The sequence below is a fragment of the Callithrix jacchus genome, chromosome 12, assembly GCF_049354715.1.
Source record: "Callithrix jacchus isolate 240 chromosome 12, calJac240_pri, whole genome shotgun sequence".
Lineage (NCBI taxonomy): Eukaryota > Metazoa > Chordata > Mammalia > Primates > Cebidae > Callithrix > Callithrix jacchus.
This window is the reverse complement of record NC_133513.1, coordinates 11,076,448-11,103,996: the sequence shown is the minus strand read 5'-3', so window position 1 is coordinate 11,103,996 and position 27,549 is coordinate 11,076,448. Positions and strand designations below refer to the sequence as shown.

General features: G+C 53.4%; 2 protein-coding genes and 1 long non-coding RNA gene across 8 annotated transcripts in view; 1 reads left to right on the top strand and 2 right to left on the bottom strand.

The window, feature by feature from the left end:
• The first annotated feature begins 1,591 nt into the window (after nucleotides 1-1,591).
• CARHSP1 (calcium regulated heat stable protein 1) lies at nucleotides 1,592-16,323 on the top strand. Of its 4 annotated transcripts, XM_078344619.1 has the most exons (5): nucleotides 9,403-9,469; nucleotides 10,398-10,576; nucleotides 11,735-11,899; nucleotides 12,481-12,603; nucleotides 14,186-16,323. In XM_078344619.1, exons 3-5 carry the CDS (start codon nucleotides 11,742-11,744, stop codon nucleotides 14,346-14,348), a joined length of 444 nt encoding a protein of 147 aa, XP_078200745.1. In that variant the 5' UTR covers nucleotides 9,403-9,469; nucleotides 10,398-10,576; nucleotides 11,735-11,741; the 3' UTR covers nucleotides 14,349-16,323. The 4 variants fall into 4 exon arrangements, with proteins under 4 accessions (XP_078200743.1, XP_009007391.2, XP_078200745.1 ...); XM_078344617.1 differs by lacking the exons at nucleotides 9,403-9,469; nucleotides 10,398-10,576 and adding an exon at nucleotides 1,592-1,628; XM_009009143.5 differs by lacking the exons at nucleotides 9,403-9,469; nucleotides 10,398-10,576 and adding an exon at nucleotides 2,198-2,292.
• On the bottom strand, nucleotides 6,525-16,396 carry LOC144578571 (uncharacterized). The gene is made up of 6 exons (XR_013524581.1): nucleotides 15,989-16,396; nucleotides 15,589-15,630; nucleotides 14,295-15,474; nucleotides 12,124-12,233; nucleotides 6,938-7,748; nucleotides 6,525-6,812 (listed from the first exon to the last, which is right to left on the bottom strand). It is a non-coding gene; the product is annotated as an uncharacterized LOC144578571 (long non-coding RNA).
• Nucleotides 16,397-16,821: 425 nt separating this feature from the next.
• The window catches only part of PMM2 (phosphomannomutase 2), a 38,640-nt gene continuing 27,912 nt past the window's right edge, over nucleotides 16,822-27,549 (bottom strand). The window contains exons 8-10 of one of the 3 annotated variants that reach the window (XR_008475329.2): nucleotides 20,441-22,230; nucleotides 19,902-20,010; nucleotides 16,822-19,676 (exon numbers count right to left, since the gene is read on the bottom strand). Coding sequence is in view for 1 of the 3 variants with exons in the window: in XM_002755879.7 (XP_002755925.1) it covers nucleotides 22,132-22,230 (99 nt within the window). In the remaining 2 variants the exon portion in view is untranslated. Of the gene's footprint in view, nucleotides 19,677-19,901; nucleotides 20,011-20,216; nucleotides 22,231-27,549 lie in introns of those variants that run through there. The other 2 variants (XR_001914726.4, XM_002755879.7) reach the window with 2 other exon arrangements.

Sequence of the window (27,549 nt, the reverse complement as noted above, 5' to 3'; positions counted from 1 at the left end):
ATTACAGGCATGAGCCAGTGTACCCGGCCTTGACTTTTAATAAACAGCTTAACTGAGTGAGTCATAATTCAAACACCACAGGGCTCCCGCATTGAAAGCACACATTTCAATGATTTTTGGTATATTTACAGACTTGTGCAACTATGACCACCGTCAGTTTCAGCACATTTTCGTCATCTCAAAAAGAAACCCCTGTCAATATCAACTGTCTATCCCTCACCCCCACCCCTGGCAACCCCTAAGCTACATCCTGTGTCTAGGGACTTGCTTATTCAGGACATTTTATACAGATGGAATCACACAACATGTGGCTTTTGTGTCTGGCTTCCTTCTCTTAGCACGTTTTCAAGGTTCCTCTGTGCTGTGGCAGGCATCAAGATTTCATCCCTGTTGGTGACTAAACAGTTGTGAGCTGTATAGACACACAACATTTTGTTTATCCTTTCATCACTTGATGGACATCTGAGCTGTTTCTACCTTTTGGTTTTTAGGAGTAATACTGCAATAAACCTTACTTTGTCACCCAAGCTGGAGTGCAGTGGCACAATCACAGATCACTGCAGCCTCGATCTCCTGGGCTCAAGGGATCCTCCCACCTCAGTCTCCCCAGGAGCTGGGACTATAGGTGGGTGCTACTATTCCTGGCTAATTAAAAAAATATATTTTTGTATTTTTTAGTAAAGATGGAGTTTCACCTTGTTGACCAGGATGGTCTCAATCTCTTGACCTCATTATCCACCGGCCTCGGCCTCCCAAAGTGCTGGGATTATAGGTGTGAGCCACCGCGGCCGGCCAATTTTTTGTATTTTTAGTAGAGACGAGGTTTCACCATGTTGACCAGGATGGTCTCGATCTCCTGACCTCGTGATCCACCCGCCTCGGCCTCCCAAAGTGCTGGGATTACAGGCTTGAGCCACCGCACCCGGCCCTATTATTATCTTTTTATTTTTTTGATACGGAAACTGGCTGTCGCCTCTCTGTGCCTCAGTTTCCTCTCCTGTAAAACAGAAGTAACATCATTTACCGCCAAAAACAGAGGACTCAAGGAAGGCTGGAAATGAAACAAGAAAAGAGAAAAAAACCAACATCCCAAACGGGAAAAAACTCGTTTTCCTGGTGTGTGTCTGTGTGTGTGTGTGTACACGCGCGCATGTTTTCTTTCCTTTTTCCTCCTGTTTTTTTGCTTGTTTTCTTCTTTCTTTTCATTCCTTCATCTCCTTGAAGCTAAAAGTGACGCACCCGGGGCTTATCAGGCTTCCGAAGCCAAAGGCAAGTGGGGGTTGCACCTGGCTCGCGCGGTGACGAAAAGGAACTGCATCGACTAGGGACCCAATTCCACCAGCTTTCAGGGGCGTTTTCTGCCTGTGGGTGCAGCCCAACCCCGCCCCGCCGGAGACCTGCGCCCTGCGCTCCCGCCAGTAGCCGGCGCGGACACAAAGATCCTGTCCGCTCCACTCCGCCCGCCCGCCCGCCCCTACTTTCCTGGGTTCCCTCCTGCAGCTCCATTGGCCGGGAGTTCCTGGGGGCGGGGCCTCGGCGCCCCACCCGGGCCCGTGGGCCACGCTCCCTCCCCAGCTGCGCGCTCTCAGTCAGAGCGAAGCGGCGGGCGGAGCAGATCGGATCTCAAGGTAGGGAACTCTTCTCGGGGATTCCAGGAGGGGCGTGGTGGGCGCCCCCGGCCCGAGGAGCCGCAGGGCTGGAACCTCGGCCTCCTCTCCCGCCGTCTCCCCCATCGTCCCCCAGTCTGCAGGGTCTTCTAGCTCGGCGGTGGGGGGAGCTCCGAGCTGGGTTTCTCTGGGCTTGTTTGGGGAACGCGGGTTGCTTCTCCTCCGGGCAAGGGGTGGGTGTGGCAGCCCCTGGAGGGATTCGCCGCGGACCTCGGGTAGCACTTCCCGCCCGGCCACTTGTTCTCTGCGAGCTGGGGGAGCTCTCCCCGCCCTCCCCGCCGCTTTTGCCAGCCGGCAGGAGCCTTGGACTGGGACTCGCCGGGCGGTGGGCTAGGCGCGGGGGGGCGCGGCACGCGGGAAGCAGAGCCAATCGCGCCGGGCCTGGCCGCGCCAGCTGTGGCTCGAGGTTGGGACGGCGGCCAGTCCCGGCGGGGGAGGTGGGGAGTCGTCCTGGCGCCGCGCCATTAGCCGCTTCCGCGGGAGGAGGAGCCGACGGGCGCGCTTGCTGCTCCGGGTGTTTGCGCCCAGATGGGGGAGCCTCGGCGCTGGAGAGAGACTTCACCCGTGCCCACGTGCCCCCTTTTCGCAGGCTGCGCTGGCGGCCACAGGTTTGCAGGCCAGAAATGTAACGTTCTTTTTTGATTTTTAAAAAGGAAGCCTCCGGCCCTACGGTTTTCTGGGGTTGGAGTGGATGTGTGTGCTGGGGAGGCGGAGACGTCCCGCTCCAGGCGGAGCCTCTCAGGTCTCATAGGTAGGGAAATCACACTGCACAATAGGAGGCGTCTTGGAGCCTCAGTTTCCCAATCTGCATACTGGGGCTCTGACTTCCTGACGTAAGGGGGTGTGTGAGATAAAAGGAGGTGGCTAGACAAGTAAGCTTTTTTTTTTTTTTTTTTTGAGAAGGAGTCTTGCTCTGTCGCCAGGCTGGAGTGCAGTGGCGTGATCTCAGCTCATTGCAGCCTCCGCCTCCCGGGTTCAAGCGATTCTCTTGCCTCAGCCTCCCGAGTAGCTGGGACTACAGGCGCGCGTCACCACGCCTGGCTAATTTTTGTATGTTTTGTAAAGACGGGGTTTCACCCTGTTGGCCAGGATGGTCTCGATTTCTTGACCTCGTGATCGCCCGCCTCGGCATGCCAAAGTGTTGTGCTGGGATTACAGGCGTGAGCCCTCGCTCCCGGCGCCACTATGTTTTTTTTAGCTTGCTGTTTTGATATTTCTCAGTCTCTGTGCCCAGTCTTGCCCCTCTTGTCTGCTTCCCATGCTGAAGCCAGAGGGAACTTGTAAAACCAATCCGCTCAGATCACCCCCCACCCTCCCCGCCGCTGCTGAAAATCGTCCACTGAAGTGCCATTGTCGTCTAAGTCCCGACGTCTCAGCAGGGCTTCCTGTTGTCTTCAGCCATTACCTTGTCCAGTCGCTCTCTGCCTCTGTCCTCCCTTTCTCCGGGCCTTTGGCGCTCCTCTGGGCTTGGGGTCCTCCTTGGATACCCCACCGCCCTCAGCACTCCCTGGGTGGCCTCGATGATGATCGTGGGTTCTTGTTACTGGTCCCTGCAGGGCAAGAAAGAGTCGCAGATCCCGGCTCAGAGTAGATGCTTTGGAATTCGAATGAGCTGAGCTAGGCCCAGCGTGGGGCCCTGGGGTGGGGTTGAGCGTGGTTAACGGCGGGTCCCCTAGGTGGGGCAACAGTCTCTGTTCCTCGGAGTGGCAAAGCCAGCGCATTTGGTTTCCGTTCCATCAGCAGGGGCAGGAGTGGGAGGGAAGGGGATTTCAGATGGCCCAGGCCTGACAGTGCCACCGTCAGCCGCACAACTATTGTTGACTGAGCCCGCCGTGAGCCTGGCATTGTCGTGGCACCATCTGCACAACTTCCGCGACGCAGCACCGTTCCTGTCCCCTTTGACAGATGAGGAAACTCACATGTGGGACGGTGCAGTTGCTGAGAAGAGGTCACAGTGGAAGTGGGGAGCAGTTAGGGCTGAATCTCAGGTGTGAACCAAAGCTCCCCCACACCCCCCCCCCCGAGAATGGAGGGAAGGATGGAAAGATTGAATGGGGGAAGAGTGTAGAGTGGGGTTCTTGGTGAGAAGGAGGGTTTGGGCTTCCCCTGGGAGAGGCAGTCCAGGCTGAAGGCTGGGGCGGGAGCAGGGTCCCAGGTGGGTGGTGGCGGTGGGGTGACTGTCTTCCTGCTGGGCGGGGTCGTCCGACCGTTGGAGGCCTTCCTGGGGTGCTAATGAGGGCAGAGGCAGCGGCAATCTTGGAGGTTCCTTTGGGTACCCGGTATACTCCGCGGGTTTCCGGCCTTTTCCCAGCACTCGGAAGCTCCTGAGGACGGAAGAGCTATTCCCAGCTGGCCTGGGCCTGGAAGGGGGCTCCGGGTGGACTTGGGCGCCTGGCTGCACCTGCCTTTCGGCCCCCTCCCCTTTGCCTGCCGTCCCTCCCCCTGAACTCTCCAACCTCCACCCCTTCCTGTCCCTCCCCCATCTCTCTCGGTCCTCGCTTGCCAGACCCCGGCTGTCCCAGGAACAATAGAGGGGAATGTGGCTAGGCCAGCCCAACGCTGCTGCGTCAATCTCTGGCTCTGTCGCTACTAGGGACAGAGCTCTGTTCTCGGTCACTGTCGCTACTAGGGACCCTTCTATTTGGGCTCAGCTGACCCGCTCCGCCTCTCGACCCGCGTGCCCGCAGTTCTGCCAGGCTGGGGCTCAGCTGCGCTGGGAACAGGGATGGGTCAGCTCAGTGTCCGTGTCTGTTTACAGAGGAGGAACCCAGGTGCACTAACGTAACTTTGTTACTCTTGTAGCGCCTCATCCCGGGCCCGGTGCAATTTCCCTTCCACCTCTTGCAGTCATAATCCTCGGGCTGTGAGATGGGCTAGTAAGGCCGGCCTGCTGCCGTGTTCCCTAGGCCGGGGACAGCTGCCTTGCTGGGAGCTCCTTAGAAGTGTAGAATCTTGGCCAAGAATCTTGAGCCTGTAATCCCAGCACTTTCAGCCGCTGAAATGGGAGGATTGCCTAAGCCACATAGTGAGACCTTGTCTCTACAAAAAATAAAAAAATGAACTGGGTATGGTAGTACACGCCTGTAGTCCCAGCTATTAGGAAGCTGGTGAGAGGATCCCTTGAGCCGAGGAGATTGAGGTATGGTGAGCCATGATTGCACCACCACTGAACTCCAGCCTAGGTGACAAAGCAAGACCTTGTCTCCCCCCCCCCCCAAAAAAAAGAAAAAAGGGCCGTGCGTGGCGGCTCACGCCTGTAATCCCAGCACTTTGGGAGGCCAAGGTGGGTGGATCACGAGGTCAGGAGATTGACACCATCCTGGCTTACACTGGGAACCGCCATCTCTACTAAAAATGCAAAAAATTAGCAGGGTGTGGTGGCATATTCCTGTAGTCTCAGCTACTGGGGAGGCTGAGGCAGGAGAAGCACGTGAGCCTTTGAGGCAGAGGTTGCAGTGAGCTGAGACAACACCACTGCACTCCAGCCTGGTTGACATGTCAAGGAAAAAAAAAAAAGAAGAATCTTAGGCCCCACCCCACACCTACTGAATTGCAATCTGCCTTTGAACAAGATCCCCGACCGCACTAAAGTAGAAGTAGAAGCACTGGCTTAGACTTCTGTGCCGTAGTTTCCTCATCTGGAAAACGGGGATGCTAAAAGTGCCTCCCCTGTTGGGTTGATGTTTAGATGCATGTAGTTGATGTTTGTAAACCCCCAACAGGGTGTGATGCTGAATCTGCGGACAGTGGCTGTAGGATGTATGAAAGCACAGCTTGCCCCGTCCCCATGGGCCAGTACCCACCCCCCATGCCTGCCAGCAGTTGTCTGGCCCTGGGCTGCAAGCTGTCACAACACGATGCCCGGCCCTGGCATTCCCCAGTCAGCATCCCATGGAAGGCTCAAGACACCCTCCCTTTGCAGAGCAGGCTTGGAGAGGTTCTCGCTTTGCTAAGAATGAGGTGTCTGACTTGAACTGAACTCTTGCCCCCTGCCTTCTATCGTCCTGTCTTCAATAAAGGGGCTGAAGCTGTCAAGAATGGAGTCTGGCTGGGTATGGTGGTTCACGCCTGTAATCCCAGCACTTTGGGAGGCTGAAACTGGTGGATGATCTGAGTTCAGGAGTTCCAGACCAGCTTGGCCAACATGGTGAAACCCCACCTCTACTAAAAATACAAAAGTTAGGTGGGCGTGCCTGTAGTCCCAGCTACTTGGGAGGCAAAGGCAGGAGAATCTCTTGAACCTGGGAGGTGTGTGTGTGTGTGTGTGTGTGTGGGGGGGGGGTGCATTGAGCCAAGATGGTGCTACTCCACTCCATCCTGGGCAATAGAGTGAGACTGTCTCACAGAAAAATGGAGTCTCCTTCAGTGAGCTCCCTCTCACCAGAGTGTAAATGGCTGATAGTGCTCTTTGTCAGGGCTCGCTCTCACTAGGGTTCAAATGGCTGATGGCACTGCTGAAGGCCTCCTTGCAGTAAGCTCCTGGCTGCTTAGCCCCTGTTGATGTGGGGGGTTTCAGGCCAGGAGGGCAGGACACTGGGGAGTGGGAACAGGGGTGCTGCATGATTGGGTCCTAAGTCTGCAGATATGGGGGTAGGCTGAGCAGGAGCTGAGCACCAGAACCTTCCAGGAGGAGCTGCAGAGCTTACGGAAAATTCCCAGGCTATTTTGGGCCGTGGCCCCCTTCTCCCTGCTGACACACCCGTCTCTAGGGCAGTCAGGGTGGGGTGGCTTCCTCCCATGGCTGGGCACTTATTGGAGCCTGGGGGCTGACTGGGGAAGGGGGTACATGGCCAGCTGGGCACCTCACCCTTCCCCTGCTGGCTTTTCTGCATAGCATTTCCACTGTCTGACATACTGTGTATTTCACCACGGTTTTTATTCACTGGGCGACCCTGGGCAAGTTACTTGACTCTGTGTCTTGGTCCTGTCCTCCCATTAGTGAAATGGGGATGGAATGAGCTGAGCTGTGTGAAGTGTTGTAAGTAGTAAGCAGGCTGGCCTCAGGATACTGCTGTGATGGTGGTAGTAATGGTCTGTTCCACTACCCCATCTGTTGGTTGACTAGGAAGTGGCAGTGTTCAAGGTCCTCTATGGCAGCACAGGGCCCAGCGTTCCAGGTGAGGGAGGGTCCCCTGGTCCGTGGGCCTGTGTGTACAGACAGCAATAAGTTTGTGCATGTATACAACATGTGTGTGCACATACGCAGCTCACATATACACACGTGCACACACAAGCACACATGTACACGCAGCCTGGCAGTCATGACTTGCCTTGGGTGTGACGTTTGGTCCGAGTTTGTTGCAGGCCCGAAGCTCATCCCTGGTCTGGCCCTGAGCCTCCAGCTGGCTTGAGAAGCAGGTCTGTTTGCAGCCTCTTTCCTTCCCCAGCTGTGGGGAGCTGACGGCTAGTCACAGAGGGTGGGCCTTGCCTTCTCCTGGGGACACTACAAGGCCATGCCTGGTGTTGCTGGGAGAGCAGTCGCTGGCTGGAAGCTGGGCGGGGCTGGGGCTGCTGTGTGGCCCCATCTTGGTGTATGTGTGTATTGTGGAGGGGACAGAGCAGCGGCTGGCCAGGGCCTCAGAGCTGGCTCCTGGGTGTTTGGCTACCTGCCCCCAGCTATTTTCTTTCCAGCTGGACTTTGCCCAGCCCTCCCCCGCACTGAGGCCATTCACTTCTCTTTGCTGGGCCTTCTGGGGAGTTAGGTAGCCCTGGGCCAGGCCTGCGCTGGCCACCCCAGCTACTCTCCAGCCCAGATGGGCCGTGAGAGGCTGGATAAAGCTCCTGGGTCTCCCGGGAGGTCCTGCCCCAGTCAACATCTGCTCCCTGTGCCTCAGGTTCTTCCACTGTCAGGTGAGCAGGAATATAGCCGCCAACTGCTGGGTTGGGCACGATGCTGAGCACACACCAGGGCAGTCGTGGCCAGCTGGGGCTTTGGATCCTCATGCCCGCTGAGAATGAGCGTTGGAGGCTGGGTGCTGTGGTTCACGTCTCTAATCCCAGCTCTTTGGGAGGTCGAGGTGGGCCGATCGCTTGAGCCCAGGAGCTCTCAACTGGCCTTGGCGATATAACGAAACCCTATCTCTGCAAAAAATACAAAAACAGAGCTGGGTGTGGTGGCACGTGCCTGTAGCAGTAGTCCCACTACCTGGGAGGCTAGGGTGGGCAGATCACTTGAGCCCAGAAGATTGAGAGGCTTCAGTGAGCCATGATTTCGTCACTGCACTCCAGCCTGGGCAACAGAGTGAGATGCTGCCTTTTTTTTGTTGAGATGGAGTCTTACTCTGTTGCCCAGGCTGGAGTGCAGTGCTGTGATCTTGGTTCACTGTAGCCTCCTGGGTTCAAAGGATTCTCCTGCCTCCCAAGTAGCTGGAACTACAGTTGCGTGCCACCATGCCTGGCTAATTTTTTGTATTTTTAGTAGAGATGGGGTTTCACTGTTTTAGCCAGGATGGTCTCCATCATCTGACCTTGTGATCACCCACCTCTGCCTCCCAAAGCGCTGGGATTACAGGCGTGAGCCCCTTGGGGCCATTCCTGGACTGTCTTGAGACCATGCTCTGTGCCGGGCCCATGGGCTTCCATTGGCATCTCTGAAGCATGGGGTGCACCTGGCGTGTTGAGGGGGATGGGGTGGAGAAAGAAGGGGGCCCCCATTTTGGGTTGGTACCATTCACCCAGGGGAAGATGAGCATAATTAGGGGTGTGCAGACAGGCAAATGGGGGTGACAAATGGAAGACAGAAAGATGATGATGCACCGTGATTCCTGAGTGGGCCCTGCCTTTTACACCCCCTATCCTGCCTCCTGTTCCTAGTCCCCCACCCACCACGTGGTTTCCCCACTGGCCTTAATCCCACCCGGGCCCTTGGTAACCTCAGGGCCTTTGCACAGGCTGTTAACCATACCTGAGACAGCATCCCTCGGTTTTTCAAACGGCTGTGCCTTTCTTGCTATTCAAAGCCCTGCTGGCACCCTGATTGGCGTGTGGACTCCCACCCTTCTCCCCCGTCCCCTTCTGGGATCTGTAATGATCTGGTTTATGTTTGTTTATCTGTTCTCTGGCTTCAGGTTCAGCTCTTCGTCACTAGGGCCTTGAACAGGGCGTGGTATTGGGCACGTGTCTGTTGAGGGACTTGATGACAATGGTAACAGTCATGGCTGACAATTACTGCTCACTGGCCCTGGGTAGATGGTGTGCCCAGTGGTTTGTATTATTTTGTTTTCACTTCAGCTTGATGGTGTGAAGTGTCGGGACTATGAGAATTCCCATTTTACAGATGTGGAGAGATTAAGTAACTTTACCCAAGACCACACAGCAGGCAAGTGGTAGGATTAGAAGTCAGCTATGCTGTCTTAGCAGGGTATGGTGGCAGTTGCCTGTAACCCCAGGTACTTGGGAGGCTGAGGCAGGAGAACTGCCTTAACCCTGAAGGTGGAGATTGCAGTGAGCCAAGATTATACCATTGCACTCCAGCCTGGGTGACAGAGTGAGACTCCATCTCAAAAAACAAAAACTCAGCTTTGCTTGACTGCAGGAAAGAGGGTGACTTTGGATAGAACACGGCAGGGCAGTACCTCTCACCATACAGTCACCAGGCTACTGTCCCAGGAAGCCTGGATAGGGCCCTCCCCTCTTCCCAGAACTCTGGGCATTGAACATTCTAGGACACTATGACCTGGGTTGGTGGGTCATATCGGGGGGCCCTGACTCCCAGGCCAGCAGCTGGGGCCTTTTTGAGGTGGGGGCTCCCTGGACTCAGGGTCCTCCCTGGCCACAGCTGCAGCTGAGAGAAGGGACAGGAGGTAGGATGCCACTTCCTTCAGGAGGCCAGCCAGCCAGCCACTTTCCAGCCCCACATAACTGAGTCTCCACAGAGGAGGGTGGAGGAATGTGGGGGGAGAGGCTTTGTCCTTTCAGGGAGGAGACAGCCCTTTCCCTCTGAGTAATCGGGCCTGGTTCTTGGGTGGCTATGGTTGAAGGGGGCGGTGGGGGCATTTCCGGGTCATGTAGCTCAAAGACTCCTATAAATGAGGGCATCTGGGTGCCAAACTGAGATTGAGGGTTACCAGAGCCTCCGTTCTTTTCACGAGTAGCTGGAAACCTGGCTTTTGAGGAAAAGTGCTGGGAGGTTTAAAAGATAGTTCAGGCTGGGTGTAGCGGCTCATGCCTGTAATCCTAGCACTTTGGAAGAGGTGGCAGGATCCCTTGAGATCAGCCTGGGCAACATAGCTATACTGTCTCTGTAAATTAAAAAAAAACCAATTAGGCGTGGAGGTCGAGGCTACAGTGAACTGTGATGATGCCACCACTCCAGCCAGGTTTTTTTTTTTTGAGATGAGTTTGTGTCACCTTGGCTGGAGTGCAGTGGCATGATCTCAGCTTACTACAACCCTCGATTCCCAGGTTCTAAGCGATTCTCCAGCCTTAGCCTCTGGAGTAGCTGGGATTACAGGAGCGTGCCACCAGGCCTGGGTAATTTTTTGTATTTTCAGTAGAGCCGGGTTTTTGCCAGGTTGGTCAGGCTGGTTTTGAAGTTCTGACCTCAGCCTCCCAAAGTGCTGGGATTACTGAGCCAGTGTTCCCGCCCCATACTTCAAATCCAAATTTGAAAACTCTGTGGGACCTGACTCAAACCTCTCCAGGGCTGCTGCTGTCCCTCCTGGCTGTGTGGCATTGAGTAGTGTCCTGAGTTAGGCTCTTCCCTAATTTATCTTTTGCCCCCATCACCAGCCCCATGTAGATGCCAAGTGATGCCCACCCAGCAGCCCCACTTTCTAGATGTGGAAACAGTCCAGAGAGGGGAAAAGGACTTAACCAAGGGCCTCCAACTGCTGGGCGCTTGCTTTTCTATGAACCTCGAACTGAGCCCGTTAGAGCTGACACCTTCGTATTCAGTGTTAATGTGTACAGTGAGTACTCTGCTTTTGAAAAATTGTCAAAAGCACAGCAGCAGCTAAGGAATGCCCTCCCTCCAGTCAGGTCTCACCCCATGTTCGGGTGCATACTCTAGGGGTCACAGAAGGAAATTGATTTCATTAACAGTGGTGGCGATCTGAGCTGCGTGGAAATTCACTGGGCCTGATGGAGAAGGATGCAGCCTTGGAAATTTTCCCTTTCCCTTTGGGTCTTTTGGGCTCCCTGCCAGGTTCCCGTGCAGGCTTGTAACAGCTCTTCAGGGATCCTAACATGGCATCTGAGTGCTCTGTGATGTGTTTTGCAATTTCCTAGAGGTGGATGCTGCCTGAGGGTCATGTTTTCGCCCCTGTTTCCCTGTGGCGTCTGGGTCAGTCTGTGGAGTGGCTGAGTTTGGATCTAGGTGGTTGGCATTAAAGTGGCATGTGCCTGTAATCCCAGCTACTGGGGAGGATGAGGCAAGAGAATTGCTGGAACCGGGGAGGTGTGAGACTCTGTTTAAAAAGATCTCCCTGGCTTTTGTTTTCTTCTGAGACAGAGTCTTGCTCTGTTGCCCAGGCTGGAGTGCAGTGGTGTGATCTCAGCTCACTGCAGCCTCTGCCTCCTGAGTTCAAGCGATTCTCATGCCTCAGTCTCCAAGTAGATGGGATTATAGATGCCCACCACCATGTCCAGCTAATTTTTCTATTTGTATTAGAGATAAGGTTTCACCATGTTGGCCAGGCTGGTCTCCAACTCCTTAGTTCAAGTGATCCTCCCACAGTGCTGGGATTGCAGCCACTGTGCCTGGCCTGTGGCTTTGGGTTTTCTGCTTATCGTCCTGGCCTGCTTATTTTCCTCCCACGAATAGTCACTATGTGTCCCAAGTGTGCCAGGGTCCATGGCTTGTCCTGGGGACACAGGGGACAGATGCCATCTTGGTCATGGGGGAGGATGTAGCATTTTCATGAAGAGCTATGATTGAAGGGGGGGCTCATGGCTGCTTCAGGAGCCCAGAGGAGGCACCTGACCCCACCAGGCTTCCTTCCAGACAAGGTGATAGCGGTGCTGAGAGGAACAGGTCTCAGATACTGGACTCTCAGACCTGGACACGGGGTAAGCACTGGGCCCCTACCTTCAAGGCAGGAATCCCTGAGAGCTTCATCTCTTTCCAGGTCAGCCATGTCATCTGAGCCTCCGCCTCCACCACAGCCCCCCACCCATCAGGCTTCAGTTGGGCTGCTGGACACCCCTCGGACCCGAGAGCGCTCACCATCCCCTCTGCGGGGCAACGTGGTCCCAAGCCCACTGCCCACTCGCCGGACAAGGACCTTCTCAGCGTGAGTCTAGAGCTGGCTGGGGACACTTTCTCTGTTGGGTTTCTGGCCATTTTTGGAAGTCAGTGTCCCAGTCTGTCAAATAGGCAGACCTGGGGCTGAACTGATGGTGAGAAAATGGGACAGTGCCTTCTAAATTCAGGGTACTGCCCAGCCCACAAGAACCTGTTACGAGCTGGGAGTGGCAATGGGTGGGGTCAGAATCACTGGGCTTTAACCACACATACCACACGACAGTCTCTTTCCATGTGAGACTGAATTCTGCAGCTGCAAAATGGGCACAGTGCCAGGGTTGCAAAGGACCCACACGATGCTAGGCAGATGCCGGTCTTCGGCCCTGTGAGTGGACAACACTTCTGTTACAAGTAATTAATCATTAGCTTCTGGAGGGATGCTCAGTGTTCAACTCCCTTTTTCCAGGTGGGTGTGGGTAACAGGTCTGAGATTGCACATAGCAGCCCTCACCAGGGCTTCCTGGGGCACAGCTGTTGGCAGGGGCTGGAATGAGTTTCGTGTGTCCAGGGGAGCTGGTGGCTATCCTAGAGTGCTTTTGGGACCCCTCACACTCCCCTCTTCTCTGTCAGGACCGTGCGGGCTTCACAGGGCCCCGTCTACAAAGGAGTCTGCAAATGTTTCTGCCGATCCAAGGGCCATGGCTTCATTACCCCAGCTGACGGCGGCCCTGACATCTTCCTGCACATCTCTGAGTGAGTTGGTGGCAGTGGTGTGTGACAGTGCTGGGTGTGAGGACAGATGGCAGGCCTGTGTGACTCCTCTTGTGGGATACAGGGTGGTGACAGGTGTGTGTGAGGCTGTGGGTGACACAGTACTTGGGATTGTTCCTGGGTGTGTATGCGAGCAGCAAGGACTGCTGGGGTGAGTCCAAGTGCTCACTCTATCTGGCTAATGGGGAACCCTTTTTGGCCTGGGGATCAGGGTGGCTTCCTGCCCTCATTTGGGGAAGTGGACAGGAAAGGAAGTGTGGGGTGGGCCCCTTTCTCCTGCTGCATGCTCAGTGATGTTCTTTGTCCTTCCTTCCTATCTGGAAGCCCTTGGAGAGCCTTGGGGCAGGATGCACACATTCTAGGGCTGGGCTGGAAGGCACCCAGCGCCCCCTCCCCGCTTTTCTGGCCCAAGGCCAAGTCTTTTACTTCAGGCAGGGGCAGACAGAGTCCTATTCCACACAGCCGAGCCACAAATTGCCCAGTACATACCAGATGGACGGGCAGGCAGGAGAAAAGTGCCACAGCGATGCATTTCACATATGAATGCATGCATCGATGTGTAAATGTATTTCCATACTGCTTCTTCCCAGAAAGGATTTTGAATCAGTAAGGAAAACATAGAGGTCGGGGCAAATAAGAGGGATGGAAATACTGTGATGTCTGGGTTCTGCTGCTAAAAGTGTATTGCGGATTTCTGAGCTCCCTGGTGACCAAATCAGAGGGAAAGTGTTTACCATCTGATTCTTGAATCAAATCAAAACAAACCAGTTACTGGGAGAGCTGGCTGGCCCTGGCATTTTCAGTCTGAATGGGGTTTTCCTTCCACACTCCGACTTATCAAGGGGACATCAAGATGCCAATCTCATGTGAGATGGTGACTCATGTCCCCTAAAAAGTAAGAGAACATTCCTGGGGGTGGTCGCAGGGAGAGAGGCCCCTTCAGGAACTAGCTTCAAGCACCCAGGGGACCTTCTTGAACGCTCACTGGGAGGCCAGGTGCCGTGGCTCACGCTTGCACTCCCACCACTTTAGGAGGCCACAGTGGGCAGATCACTTGAGGTCAGGAGTTTGAGACCAGCCTGGCTGACATGGTGAAGCCCTGTCTCTAATACAACAATTAGCCAGGCATGGTGGTGAGCTCCTGTAATCCCAGCTACTTAGGAGGCTGAGGTTGCAGTGAACTGACATCATGCCACTGCACTCCAGCCTGCGCCATAGAGCAAGACTCAAAAAAAAAAAAAAAGCCTCAGCGCCAGGGCCTCATTTCTCTCTGGCTTGGACCAGCTGTCTCTACTCTCCACAAGGCCAGGCTCCCTCACACATTTCATGTCACCATGCAAGCACCCACAGGTGGCTGAGCTCTTTCAATGCCAGTAACCAACGTCCCATGGCCTCCTTGGCTAGGACAGAGGCTGGGGGCAGTTCTTTGGAAAAGGTTTTCCAGTGGTCAGATGGTACCCACTTTGGTGGCCCTATAGACCAGAGGGGTGCTAGTGTCTTGAGTGTGTAGTCTGTGAGCCTTTTCCCACTGTGAGCCCTGACTGCTTTTGTTGTGCCCTGATAGTGTGGAAGGGGAGTATGTCCCAGTGGAAGGCGACGAGGTCACCTATAAGATGTGCTCCATCCCGCCCAAGAATGAGAAGCTGCAGGCTGTGGAGGTTGTCATCACCCACCTGGCACCGGGCACCAAGCATGAGACTTGGTCCGGACATGTCATCAGCTCCTAGGAGACGCTGGAAGCACCCCTTCTGTGCCTGTGGGAGACTTGGTGAGGTGGCGGCGGCAGACCCTGGAGATGACATTCTTCTACACGAGATGGGGCATGGGCCCTTTCAAGTATCTCCTGGAGGAAGGGGTGTGTGGGGCAGGCATGAGGTGCTCCTGGCCACCAGCACAGCCTCTGACCATCGCAACAACCTCTCACCACCTGAAGAGAATTAAAAGCATTTAAAAAGTAGAAGTGCCCCCACTGGTGGCTGCGTGGAGGTTACAACCCCAGCCCAGGGAGTGGATTGAGGGTGTTTCTCCAGCTGCTCACACACATGGGCTCAACCCACAGCATCCCTCTTTCTCCCGGAGCCACAGGCTCCAAATCCCTGTATTTGGCCCACTGGCAGCTAACATGGACCCCATATGACTTCCCCAAGGTGAATTTCCATGCAAGTGCCCCATGCGCCTCTCCTTGGACTGGGCAAAACAGTCTAATTCTTGGCTTGTTTGGTACTAGGGGAGCTGCCTTTAAGTGGGTGGGAAAATGGAGGAGGGGTTTGGATTGGACAGATTTTGCTTTTAGGTGCCTTTGCGGTGGGAGTTGGCTTACATAGCTGGCTGTCTGGGGAAGACAGTTTCCCCAAGCACTCCCAACCCTGGGCACAGCAGGCTGGTAGGGGAAGCTGAACCCCTAACAGTGCTGACCTTTTCACCTGCCTTCTGGTCGTGTGACCATCACTCAACAGCCATTTCACAGCCCCTATCATTACGGTGGTGGGAAGGGCAGGCTCTTTAAAAAACTTTCTCCCAATAGATCCAGAAAAGAGTAGGCAGCTTACCTCCTGACAGTCTGGCAAAGCTGAGAAAGTTGAAGAAGTATACCTTTGGTGGGGGCGGGGGGGTGGTTCTTTAAAACCAACTCCTACTCAGGTGATCTGCCAGTCTCAGCCTCCCAAAGTGCTGGGATTACAGACGTGAGCCACCGCACCCAGCTTGCAAACTTCTTTGTAGGTATTTCTGGTAAACAAATCCTTAGATTTTCTTTGCTGTGGTTTTGGTTTGGCTTTAGTCACGATTTGAAAGTAGAAATAGCTAGGCATTACACTTTTGAAATACATGGCCTGTATGTCATCAAGAATCCACCTGTCAACACATGGAAGCAAACCTTTTGTAAATAATGGCTTTTGGGCAGACAGTAACTCAGAAAAGAGGGAGGATGGTTTGATGCTGGAAGCAGGAACAGCTTCAGGTACTTACCAGCTCTGCCGAAGTTTGTCCTTTCAGCCTAGGAACTGCTGCCTTTGAAAGGGGTGCAAAGTTGTTTTAAAACAGGCAAATCTGCTTGTTTGTTGCGAGAGTGTGATAAACAGCCAGTTCCCATCCCAGTGAGGTGCTGGGCAGTGTTTTCTTCGCCCGCAGTACCCCTTGTACCGCCTCACTCTCCTCTCCTGCCTCTGCCTTCTGCTGGGTCAAAGGTGGCCTTTTTCTCTCCAGCCGTGAATTGTTCCCTGGTGGTTTCCCAAGGGCCCATCTGCTGGTACAGCCACCCTTCCAAAGCTAAGACCCGCACTTTGAAAGACCTGCGAGGGCTCCTTCACTCCCCCCGGCCCCTCTCCCGCTCCATCCTCACACCTTGGCATGGTGGCAGGGCTGTTACCTGTGTGCTGGTGCTCTGGCCAGTGGTGAGCTGGGGCGTTGCATTCTGCTATTCAGGGGTAACCTTTGGATTCTCTCTTGGCAGAATCCTTTGCCAGCGGCTCTTGCTGTTCTTCCTGTATGGCCACAGCTCTTTAAATCAATAGGTATTCTGGAACTGCAGGATGTCAAAACTGGAAGGGACGTGACACCAGATTACAGAAGGTGAAGATTCTGGAGGCTCTGGGAGGGATGGAGGGTGTTGCTGGCTGACCAAGAATTAGAGTCGAGGAGTCCTGAATCCTCAACCTTTCCTCCCACTGGCCGTCTTTCTCCCAATAAAGTGTTTTGTGCAAAGCTGTGTATGTGTCTGTGTGGAGGCTGGCTCACCAAGGAGCTTTTCCTTTAAGTCCTCAGGTAAGGATGTCTCCCTCAGGCAAGGCTGACACACTTGTCAGTCTTTTTAGGGGGTGGTGAATAAGAAGATGGGATCATCTGTTACTCTTCAATCATCATTTTCTAGCATAAGAAAGCTTAGCAGGAAGGAGAATGCAGCTTCCTGGCAACAGAAAATGCCACCAGCGGCCGTCCATCCTCTTGCCTCTGCCTTCCACAGTGCTGGGAATACAGGTGTGAAGCCACTGTGCCCGGCTGCTGTTACAGACATTTGATGGATGTTTGCTAGGTTGGGCACAGTGGCTTACGCCTAAAATCCCAGTATTTTGAGAGGCTGAGGCAGGTGGATGGCTTGAGCTCAGGAGTTTGAGGCCAGCCGGGCATCATGGTGAAACCTGGTCTCTACCAAAAATACACAATTAGCTGGGAATGCTGGCATTAGCCTGTGGTCCTGGCTACTTGACAAAATCCCTTGAACCCGAGAGGCAGCGGGTACAGTGAGCTGAGATGGCGCCACCCTACTCCAGCCTGGGTGATAGCAAGACTATATCCCAAAAAAGGAAAAATGTCCATCTCTGCACCACCTAAAGTTACACTTGGGACACACTTGCCATAATGAAACCTCCCCAGCAGAGCACAATGCCCCCCGCCCCCCCATAGAGTGGCCCTGGCCAATCACTGCTCTGTAAACCAAGAACAGGGGTTCTCACACCTCCCTACCTTCTGACACTCATTCCCACTGTCCCAACGGCAAACCATTCTTCCCTGCTATGGACTTTTAAACAGATGAGGCTTCAGGTCCCAGGGAGAGTCCATGGCTGTATATCTTTTCAATCCACTTTGTGCCTGAATCTCCCTTTCTTCTCCTTCCCCTGCCCCTCCCCCTCCACTTTCCCTTCGCCTTCCCTTCCTCTCCTTCCACCTTCCCTTCCCATCCCTTCTGCCTTCCCTTCTCATTCCTTTTGCCTTAACTTCTCTTCTACCTTCCCTTCCTTTTCCTGCCGCCTTCCCTTCTCATCCCTTCTGCCTTCCCTCCCCCTAGACCTTCCCTTCCGCTTTCCCCCATCCATTCCTGTCCCATCCCATCTGCAGTGTCGATCCTCCTGCCTCAACCTCCCAAGAAGTTGGGACTATAGGCACCCACCACCATGCCTGGCTAATTTTGTGTCGTTTTAGTAGAAATGGGGTTTCACCACGTAACCAAGATGGTGTTCATCTTCCGATCTAATGATCTGCCCACCTCGGCCTCCCAAAGTGCCGGGATTACCCACATGAGCCACTGCAATCAGAGAGATGGACATTTTTCTTGCCAGTATTATACAATGATTTCCAAGGCGCACTGGGAGAAAGTATATAAAATAAAACCAGCCCATCAAACCTGTTTCGGGAGAGGCTAAAGTAGGCACTTAGCTCAAAACAAATTTGGGAGGCCAAGGCGGGTGGATCACGAGGTCAAGATATCGAGACCATCCTGGTCAACATGGTAAAACCCCATCTCTACTAAAGATATAAAAAATTAGCTGGGCATGGTGGCGCGTGCCTGTAATCCCAGCTACTCAGGAGGCTGAGGCAGGAGAATTGCCTGAACCCAGGAGGCGGAGGTTGCGGTAAGCCGAGATCGCGCCATTGCACTCCAGCCTGGGTAATGAGTGAAACGCCATCTCAAAAACAAAAAGAAATGTGCCGATTTACTATATGGTGTACTACATGGGTGGCACGAGGTAGGGTTTGGCAAAAGCTGAAAGTGGGGGATGGGCACAGTGGCTCACGCCTATAATTCCAGCACTTTGTGAGGCCAAGGTGGGTGAATCACTTGAGGTCAGGAGTTCAAGACCAGCCTGGCTAACACGGTGGTGGCTGGCAGCGCATGTCTGTATTCCCAGCTACTTGGGAGGCTGAGGCAGGAGAATCACTTGAACCTGGGAAGCAGAGAGCCGAGATTGTACCACACTGCACTCAAGCCTGGGTAACAGAGGAAGACTGTCTCAAAAAAAAAAAAAAAAAAAAGATAAAGGCTGGGCGTGGTGGCTCAGCACTTTGGGAGGCCTAGGCAGGTGGATCACCGGAGGTCAGGAGTTTGATAGCAGCCTGGCCAATTGGTGAAACCCCATCTCTAGAAAATATACAAAAATAGGTGGTGGCTGGTGCACATATTCTCAGCTACTCGGGAGGCTGAGGCAGGAGAATTGCTGGAACCCAGGAAGGGGAGGTTGCAGTGAGCCGAGATTGCATCACTGCACTCCAGCCCAGGCGACAACAGCGAGACTCCGTCTCTAAAAGCAAGCAAGCAAACAAACACCCCCAAAAACTCAAGGTGGGACTGGGAAGACATTTAGGAAACTATCCTTGGGTGAAGGTGGTAGTGAACAATGAGCTCTGATCTTGAATTTGGGGTGCTGTGGAGAGCAGCGTGGAGGTTGCAGGGAGTCTGAAGGCCCAGTTGCCTCTGGTTAGGTTTGGAGGAGCCTGCCTGGGCTGAGGTGGCCTGCTGGGGCCCAGACCCAGAACACTTGGGAGGGGTGGAGAGGAAGTGATTCAAAACCACGTATGCCTGGATATGTCCCGATTACGGCAACATCAGCCCAACTGCCCAACCAGTTCCTCTCCTGGCCCCTGTGGGCACTCCCCTTCAAGTAGGTGGAGAGTGACAGGTGGATAGATCAGGAGTGTGCTCTGGGCCCCTCCCTCAGAATCAGGTTCAAGCTCAGCTTCCTGGCTAGCCTCTCCCTCCAGGGAGCCAGAGGCCTGCCCTGCACTCACCGGCTGCTCAGGTTCAACCCAGGCCTTTCCCCTGAGGCTTCAGCCCTGGGTGATCTTGAGCTCAGGGTCAGCTTCTGCAGTGCTGGGGATGGTAACTTTGAATAGCGCTAGGCTGGCCTGGGTGCAACCTCTGTGCTTTACTCTGGCTCAAAACTTGCCTACCATGTTTAAATTGCTTGTGACAGTGTCTTTATCTTGCCAGCCCCTAAGGCAGAGGGAAGACTGTCCCTACCTTGTAAGGTTCTGGGTTGGGAGGGAGGTACTGAATTAGTAATGGCTCACATTACTATTCGAAGTGCTTTAAATTCCATACGTGGTAAGGACTATCCCATTTGACAGATGAACGAACTGAGGCGAAGATGAACTTACCCTGTCACACAGCAGTGAGTAGCAGCAGAACTAGGCTTGGAGCTTTGGAGGGCGTGCTCTTACCTGCCAAGTGTAGAACCTGCTGCTCTGCAGACATGTGGAAGGCACCAGGAAGCACTGCACATGCGTCAGTTAGCTGTCATTTAGCAAGCAGACGCCCCTGGAGTAACCCCCAGGAAGCCAGCCTGGGATGCAGTGTGATGACAAGAAAGTAGAAGGAAGGGGTTAGTTCAAAGTCCTTTTGAAGGGGGAGGGGAGTGTCAATTCTGACTGCAGAGGGAGTGGCAGGCAGGGCAGGAGGGGCTTGAGGGGCCTGGGGAGAGTCTGAAGCAGCCACTGTGGGAACGGGGCAAGACGGTGGCTCACGCCTCTGCTGGGCATCAGTGCCCTGGCAGACTCGCAGTACTCACCTGAGGGCAGCCCTGCGCAGGCGGGGACGCAGCAGAAACCTTCCATCTCCAGTTACAACAACTTTGAAAGACTCAGCTGTCTTCATTTGACGGAATACCTTAAGAAAACCTGTAAGAAACAGCAGACCCTCACCCAATGGGCAGAAAAGCAGCGGAGGAGTTGTCTGTGGGTAACAAGAACCTGCAACTCCGCAGAGGGAGGGGCCACCAGCATGACAGAAAACCAGAGCAAAAAGTGGCTCTCAGATCTGGAGGGGCTGGGGTTCCCTTCCAGAATCTGCAAACATCGGAGGAAAACATTATCAGAATGAGAAATAGGAAACAAAATCACTTTAATGTGCTACTATTCATTTTGGAAGGTCTTTACAGTATCATTTGCAAAGTTCAACAAGGAACAATACCACTGGATGGCCGTGTCCTGGGTGTTGCCAAGATGAGGAACTAGCTGCTTTCACCCCACCAAATCCGGGGTGCAAACAGCTACAGGCCTGAGTGGCTGGAAGGTATGGAGGGAACTAGGTTTAGCTGTGATGAAGTACCTGGCTGAGGGCTGGGGGCGGGAGTGCTGGGCAGTCAGGGACCCCCTGGCCCCAGACTCAGGTTGGCAAGCGCCCAGTGGAGGCCACACAGCCCCAGCACCAAGCAATGGAGTCCCAGTGGTTCCACATCCTAAAAACTGACATGTGAGCTGTTTCCTAGGAAAGTTCTCTTCCATGTGTTCTGGATGAGGCCTGGGATCCTTCCAGTTTCACTAAGAAGGTGCAGAAGGTAGAAAAGAGTGAGGGATGCGGGCATGGCTGCAGCTGCACTCTGCCCTCTCAGTTGTCAAGGATGAGGCCTGGGATCCTTCCAGTTTCACGAAGAAGGTGCAGAAGGTAGAAAGAGTGAGGGACACAGACATGGCTGCAGCTGCACTCAGCCCTCTCAGTCATCGAGTCTGGGTGAGGGCCTGGGTGGGCACAGACAGAAGAGCAGCTCCTCTTCCTGTTCCCTGGCCAGGGTCTGGCTCGATCCCTGGGAAACTAGAGACGAAGGCCTCTGGGAAGCCAGCCAGAGCAACCAGAAGGTCCTTTTGGTGAAGTCTGACATACCACGTTAGTTTCTCTGAACCTGGGTGAGAACTGATCCCCCACGGAAGGACTTTTTGCCATTGCCAGTTCTCCAGCGGGGCAGCTGGTTCCCACTGCCTCCATCTCAGAGACAGAGAAGCAGCCCGGCTATTCCAAGTGTAATGAGTACAGAGCCAGCCCAAATCTGGGCCAGCTGAGGTGCAAACTCCCTGGGGTCTGCTGCCACTTGGCCAGCTATCTGACAAGCAGGCCTCAGCCTCAAACATGGGAAAACAAAGTGCACCTAGTCCCTGGACATCACCGTGCCCTGCTCACTGCCCCCATCAAGGCAATGAACAGGCAGCAAGTGTTTGTAAACTTTGTCCTGGGATGGATCACTGCAGATGGCCTGTCCTTGTTTTTCAGTACCAAATTCCATTTTTGATGCTGACACAGGGGTCCATTAAAACCACTTAAGGGCCGGGCACAGTGGCTCACACCTGTAATCCCAGCACTTTGGGAGGCCGAGGTAGGCAGATCATGAGGTCAAGTGATCAAGACCATCCTGGCCAACATGGTGAAACCCTGTCTCTAAAAAAAACACAAGAAAATTAGCTGCGTGTGGTGGCACACACCTATAATCCCAGCTAATCAGGAGGCCGAGACAGAATCGCTTGAACCCAGGAGGCAGGGACTGCAGTGAGCCGAGATTGCACCACTGCACTCTAACCTAGGTGACAGAGCTAGACTCTGTCTCAAAAAAAAAACAAAAAACCGTTTATGTTTTCAAAAGAACCACCAAGAGGGAGGGTCCAGGCACATTTTTTCTTTCTGTATCATCCTAGGATGATGGGGAAGTTTCCCCAAAACTATGTGATTGCATATATTAGGTGGGTATTAGACTAGGGGGCTGGGGGTAGGTGGGGAAGACCTTTTGTGGGAGGCGTTCTTCTGAGCCATTCTTGACAAATGTTTTCTCCTTCCTTCTGGAAGCCTCTGGCACTGGAGGTGAAGGAATGGCGTGTCAGGGGTGGAGGTCCAGACTGCATGTGCCTGGCACAGGGTGCATCGCCTGGCTGGGCTGGCTGTGGGTGGGTGAGCACGTGGGTGGGCCCTCGGCTCTGGCCACCGAATGCCCCATGCTGCCTTGTCAGCCAGGACCCCCCACTCCTGCTCCGGTGTCAGAAGAGCTCTTCGCAGATCCTGCGTGTGTCCTCAGGCGCTGTCACTGAGTGGCCCACGGTCCTGGGGTCTGTGAAGATCTCATGGTCGTTGCCACCCTGGAAAGACACCAAATGCAGATGAAGTCTCCCTCTCGTTTGTCCCAGGCCATTGCTGATGTGACCCAGGAGCCCAAAACTACCAGAAAAACAAGACTTAAGTGGGCAGAGAGAATTTCTTCAGCTACCTTCCTCTTAGCTGCTAGGAGAAGAACATGAGTACAATTGTTATTGAGAAGAGATTTATAACCTTCCCTTGAACTGCAATTTGGCTTGGAACATGTAATTATGCCTATGAAAGACATCACGACGTTCTTGCGAAGATCTTTCTAAGGCTTACTGTTCTATACAGAAGGCATCAGTGAGTGACAGTATTCTCACAGTCATCAGTTTTTTTAAGCTGAGCCCATACTTTCCTAACAGGTCACAAGTGGGTATCAGGAGGGCAGAGCGCTGGGAGCAGGGCTACCAGGGATCTTCCTGTGATGAGGGACATGGCGACATCAGTGGTGATGGCAGCCTCTGGTCATGTGTGACTTTGCACACTTGAAATGTGGCCAATTCCATGGAGGAACTCAGCTGATTTGATTTTAATTTAAATGCCCCATGTCGGCTGGGCATTGGGGCTGATGCCTGTAATCCCAGCATTTTGGGAGGCCAAGAAGGGTGGATCACTTGAGGTCAGGAGTTTGAGACCAGCCTAGCCAACGTGGCAAAACTCTAGTTCTACTTAAAACACAAAAGTTAGCTGGGTATGGTGGCCCACGTCAGTAATCCCCAGCTGCTCAGGAGGTTGAGGCAGGAGAATTGCTTGAACTTGGGAGGTGGACGTTGCAGTGAGCTGAGATGGTGCCATTGCACTCCAGCCTGGGCTACAAAGTGAGACTCCATCTTAAAATAAAATAAATGGCCCCACATGACTGGGGTCCGAGCTGCTGGCTAAGAGCAGGGTCTCTGGAGCAGGTGGCTTGGGTCGGATGCTGGTTCTCCCACTGACCAGCGGTGTGGCTGTGGCAACTCCCTGTCTCCAACGTGGGGTCATGGTGGAACCCTGGCCGGAGCTTTGTGGTCAGAAGTTCAGGAGATGATGGTGGGGGTCACACCCCGGTAAGATGAGGAAACTAAGGCCTGAGAAAGTCTGCAAGGGCCCATGTCTAGGAAGACCTGGGCATGTTCTGCCATGGTCCATGCCTGAGTTGAGTGCTCCAATCTGTGTCCCCATCACCCCCACCAATCCCGCTGGGCTCAGGTTAATGAATCAGGCTACCTGCCGCCCCCACAACCCTGAGCCCTGCAGGTAAGCCCCTGCTTTTCTCATTGTAGAATTCCTATATTTTCCTCATAAAATTGGATAAACACTCTAACTGAAGCCTTAAAATAATTTATGACTGGCTTACAGTATGATGAACACAACTGCAGAGAAAAGGGATTTTTCTCATAAAGCACTGAGCACAAAGCCAACATGGAAACCATGATTTCTGCACAGAAAATCTCACACCCTTTTCAAGAACAACTCTGCAAATTTCATTGTAAGAACCTATCCCCAGGAAGATGGCTTCCCCAGGTGGAGGTGAAGTTTCAGGCTTCAGGAGGGAATGTCACTGGGCCCAGAGAGCACTGGGTGGAGTCAGGTTAGGAGGCCATGAACTTGCCATCTCTTCCAGTCCAGCCACTCAGAAGCCTGCCAGGGCCTTGCACTGGCCTCACACACTTTTGTACCATGAAGAGCCTGAGGCCGTCAGACGGCCCTGCATTTCATGGCCACCATCTGCTACCTATGTGAATACTTGTGAACTCAGTTCTGGTAATTCTGATTTTTCCTTTGAACATAGGGTCTTGCTATGTTGCCCAGTCTGGGCTCAAGCAAACCTCCTGCCTCAGCCTCTCGAGGAGCTGAGACAAAGACTTTGTGCCACAGTGCCGAGCTAGTTCTAATCTTTTTTTCTTTTTGAGACAGAGTCTTGCTCTGCCACCCAGGCTGGAGTGCAATGGCGTGATGTTGGCTCACTGCAACCTCCGCCTTCCAGGTTCAAGCGATTCTCCTGTCTCAGCCTCCCAAGTAGCTGGGATTACAGGCATGCACCACCATGCCTGGCTAACTTTTGTATTTTTAGTAGAGGCACAGTTTCACCATGTTGGTCCGACTGGTCTTGAACTCCTGACCTCAGGTGATCCGCCGCCTCAGCCTCCCAAAGTGCTGGGATTGAGGAAGGAGACTCAGGCATCTGGGATTCCCCATCCCCCTCTGTCATCCACTGTGCATCTCAACAGAAGAGAGAGCAGGCTAGCTGGCGCCTCCTGAATCTCCTTCCTGAAAATAACATGCTTGGTCTTGGGGAAACTCTCTGGAAGACACTATTTTTACTTAAAACGAGATCAAACCAGAAAGCTTTTCACATGTGAGTCCTAAAACTGTAAACCAGAAACCTTTCATATGTAATTTCTAAAGCTATAAACCTAAGATTCTGCCATGTGTAACATCTAAAGTATAAGCCTATATAAAGTCAGAACCTTCCTTTGTTAGATGAGCTGGGCTTTCCACAAATTACTGCCTGGTCTCCTGGCCGAATAAACTCCTCCCTTCCCTCCTTTATTCCGTGTTCCAGAGATCCGTTTCCCGTGGCCGCTCCTGCTACAGGATTACAGTCATGAGCCACCATGCCTGACCGTGATTCTTACAATTAAAAAAATATTTCCTTCAAGAATGGCATGGTGGATAAAAGTCATGGAGAACCTAACAAAGGCACAACCTAGCTGGGCGTGGTGGTGAGCGCCTGTAGTCCCAGCTACTGGGGAAGCTCAGGCAGGAGAATCACTTGAACCCTGGGGGGCTGCGGTTGCAGTGAGCTGAAAATGCACTACCGTACTCTGTCTCAAAAGAAAAAAAAACAAAAAACCAAAGGCACAACCAACTCTCGCATGCCTCAGAAGAGCCAAACATGCTCCCCCTCACTCAGGGACTTAGGAGGGGGAGTTAGTGTGACAATTAATTATGGTAAAAGCCCCATAAAACTGCATACCTCAACCATACCTTGGCTTTCTATTGAAACTGCTCTCTGTAACCCAAATGTGACAGACAAGCAGTTCAAACCCATGCCATCTTGGCCCCCAGACTTGTAATAAGTAATTAAGGACTGTAATTTCCACCCTACCCATACAATGTGTAAACAAATGCTAATCAAAAAACAAAACAAAACAAAACAAATGCTAATCTTGACTTTTCTGAACCACTTAAATAACAATCAGAATGTCAAAAGTCTCCTGGCCCTCGGAATGTCCGGAGCCCCTCACCCTCAGGAGATGATTTACAGAATCCAGTAGCCCTCAGAACATCTGAAGCCCCTCACCCGCACCCCTGCCTCTCACCCTCACTCCTGAGGTGGTTTTACGGGTATAAAAGGTCTTGACACCCTCCTTACATTAGTATTCATATATCAACACGACACACCTTTCTAGAACACCTACTATGTGCTAGGCATTGCTTTAGCAGCTAGAGATACAGCGCATGCCAAACCCACTCACAGCTGTCTTGGGAGCCTGTGGTCTGGTCGGGGAGACCAGCCATGAGAAGACAGCTCTTGGCGCCTTCTTGGGCAAAGGCAGGAAAGGGCTGTCAAGACCGGAGGGTGAGGGAACCCTGGCACCTGAGGGAAGTGAGGGGACAGGCCTTGTGGCCATCAGAAAAGAGGCTGAAGAGGGAGGATGGGCAGGGGCTGGGCCAGGCCACAGAGGGTCTCATAGATTGTGACAAGTATCTGGGATTTCATGGAAAGCCACCTGAAGGCTGCAAGCCTGGGCCATAATAAGATTACTTTACAACGGGCTCTTTCTCGAGAACGAGTAGGGGCTGAGGACGCAACTGAGGGGAGCCGTTAGGAGGCTCCTGCAGCCAGCCAGGGTACAAAGAAGACAGAGACCATTACCTGCGAAGAGACCCCTGAAGCACAAAGGGTTCATGCGAGTCCCCCTATAGCTGCTAGGCCTGCCCTTCCCTGCAGATGTCACATGCAAGGGACAGTCTCCGTGGTCCTGCTGGGGGTTAGCGGGGAGGTGTCTGTGGACTCTGAGTGAGCTGTGTGCATGTAACCTGCTGACACTTAATAAAGCTAGGTCTGGAGAATCAAAGCACACCCAGGAAGGTGAAATCCTCCCAACCCTAGCTGTGGGAGCCTTGCTGGGTCCCTTCTCAGCTCCACCCACTTTCAGAGAGCAGCAAGGCTGGCAGGAGACCGCATCACAGACACAACCTGCCTCGGGCCTTCCTTTTTCTCCCGCCAAGGGTCTGCTTCCTCCTTTGTGACTCCTTCCTCGGGTGCAGCCTTCTAGGGGCTATGTGGAGCTTGCATACCAGAGTAAGCACAAGGCAGGCAGGGCAGACCCTAAACAAAATGGAACGAAAGCTGACTGCCCTCTAGAAGAATAAGGCTTCAGAGAACCGGAAATTTCAAATGCTGGATTTGCATATGCAGTAAAGGTCACTTGATTCTAGTTGGGAAATGCAGCCATCCGCCAGCTCCATGAACAAAAACCCTGCTCCCTGGAGAGGGAGGGAAGTGGGGAGGCCTGAAAGATCGATCCAGTTTCTCGTTACAGTGTACCTGACCAGCACCAAAGGGAGGCCATGGCTCAATGAAATCAGAGCATTAATATTTAAACCCCTAAAAGGCCCAAAGTCTGCAGGTGAAACAGATGTAGGGTTGGCCAGGTTCAGATGATTTTGGAGGGGGGGGCGCTAAAGAGTCTCCCTGCCCCAGCCCATTTCTGTACACGCTGTGGCTGACCTGTGCAGTGTGGTAGTGAGCCCCAATCATCCAAAGGAACAATGTCATGGATCACAGCCTGCGTGAACTGCTTAGCTGGCTAGATTGCGGTGGCTGTGTGCTATGTGGACGCCTCCTAGAGCACAGATGCACTCTCTGTAGCTCGTGGTCAGGACTCTTATTTAAGTTTATTTTGAGACAGATTCCCACTCTTGCTCAGGTTGGAGTGCAGTGGCGGGATCATGTCTTGCTGCAGCCTCCATCTCCCGGGCTCAAGCCATCCTCCCACCTCAGCCTCCTGAGTAGCTGGGACGACAGGCGTGCACCACCATCCGTTAATAGTTGATTCTTGCAATGGATGTTTATTTTGATGGTTTAACAAGTATTTACCAAATCTGTAGGTATTGCGGATGCAGGGGCTGAAACCACGTTTGCAAAAATTGTAACTGAGAAAACAACGGTGGCGAAAGAGGTCTGACCCGGCTCCACCTTGCTTCTAACCTCCAAGCTGTCCTTGTTCATTCCTGGGCGTAGGCTGAACTAACCTTGGGAGGAATTTATAGTTCAACTTTGTTTTTCTGTTTTTGGAGACAGGGTCTCACTCTGTTGCCCAGGCTGG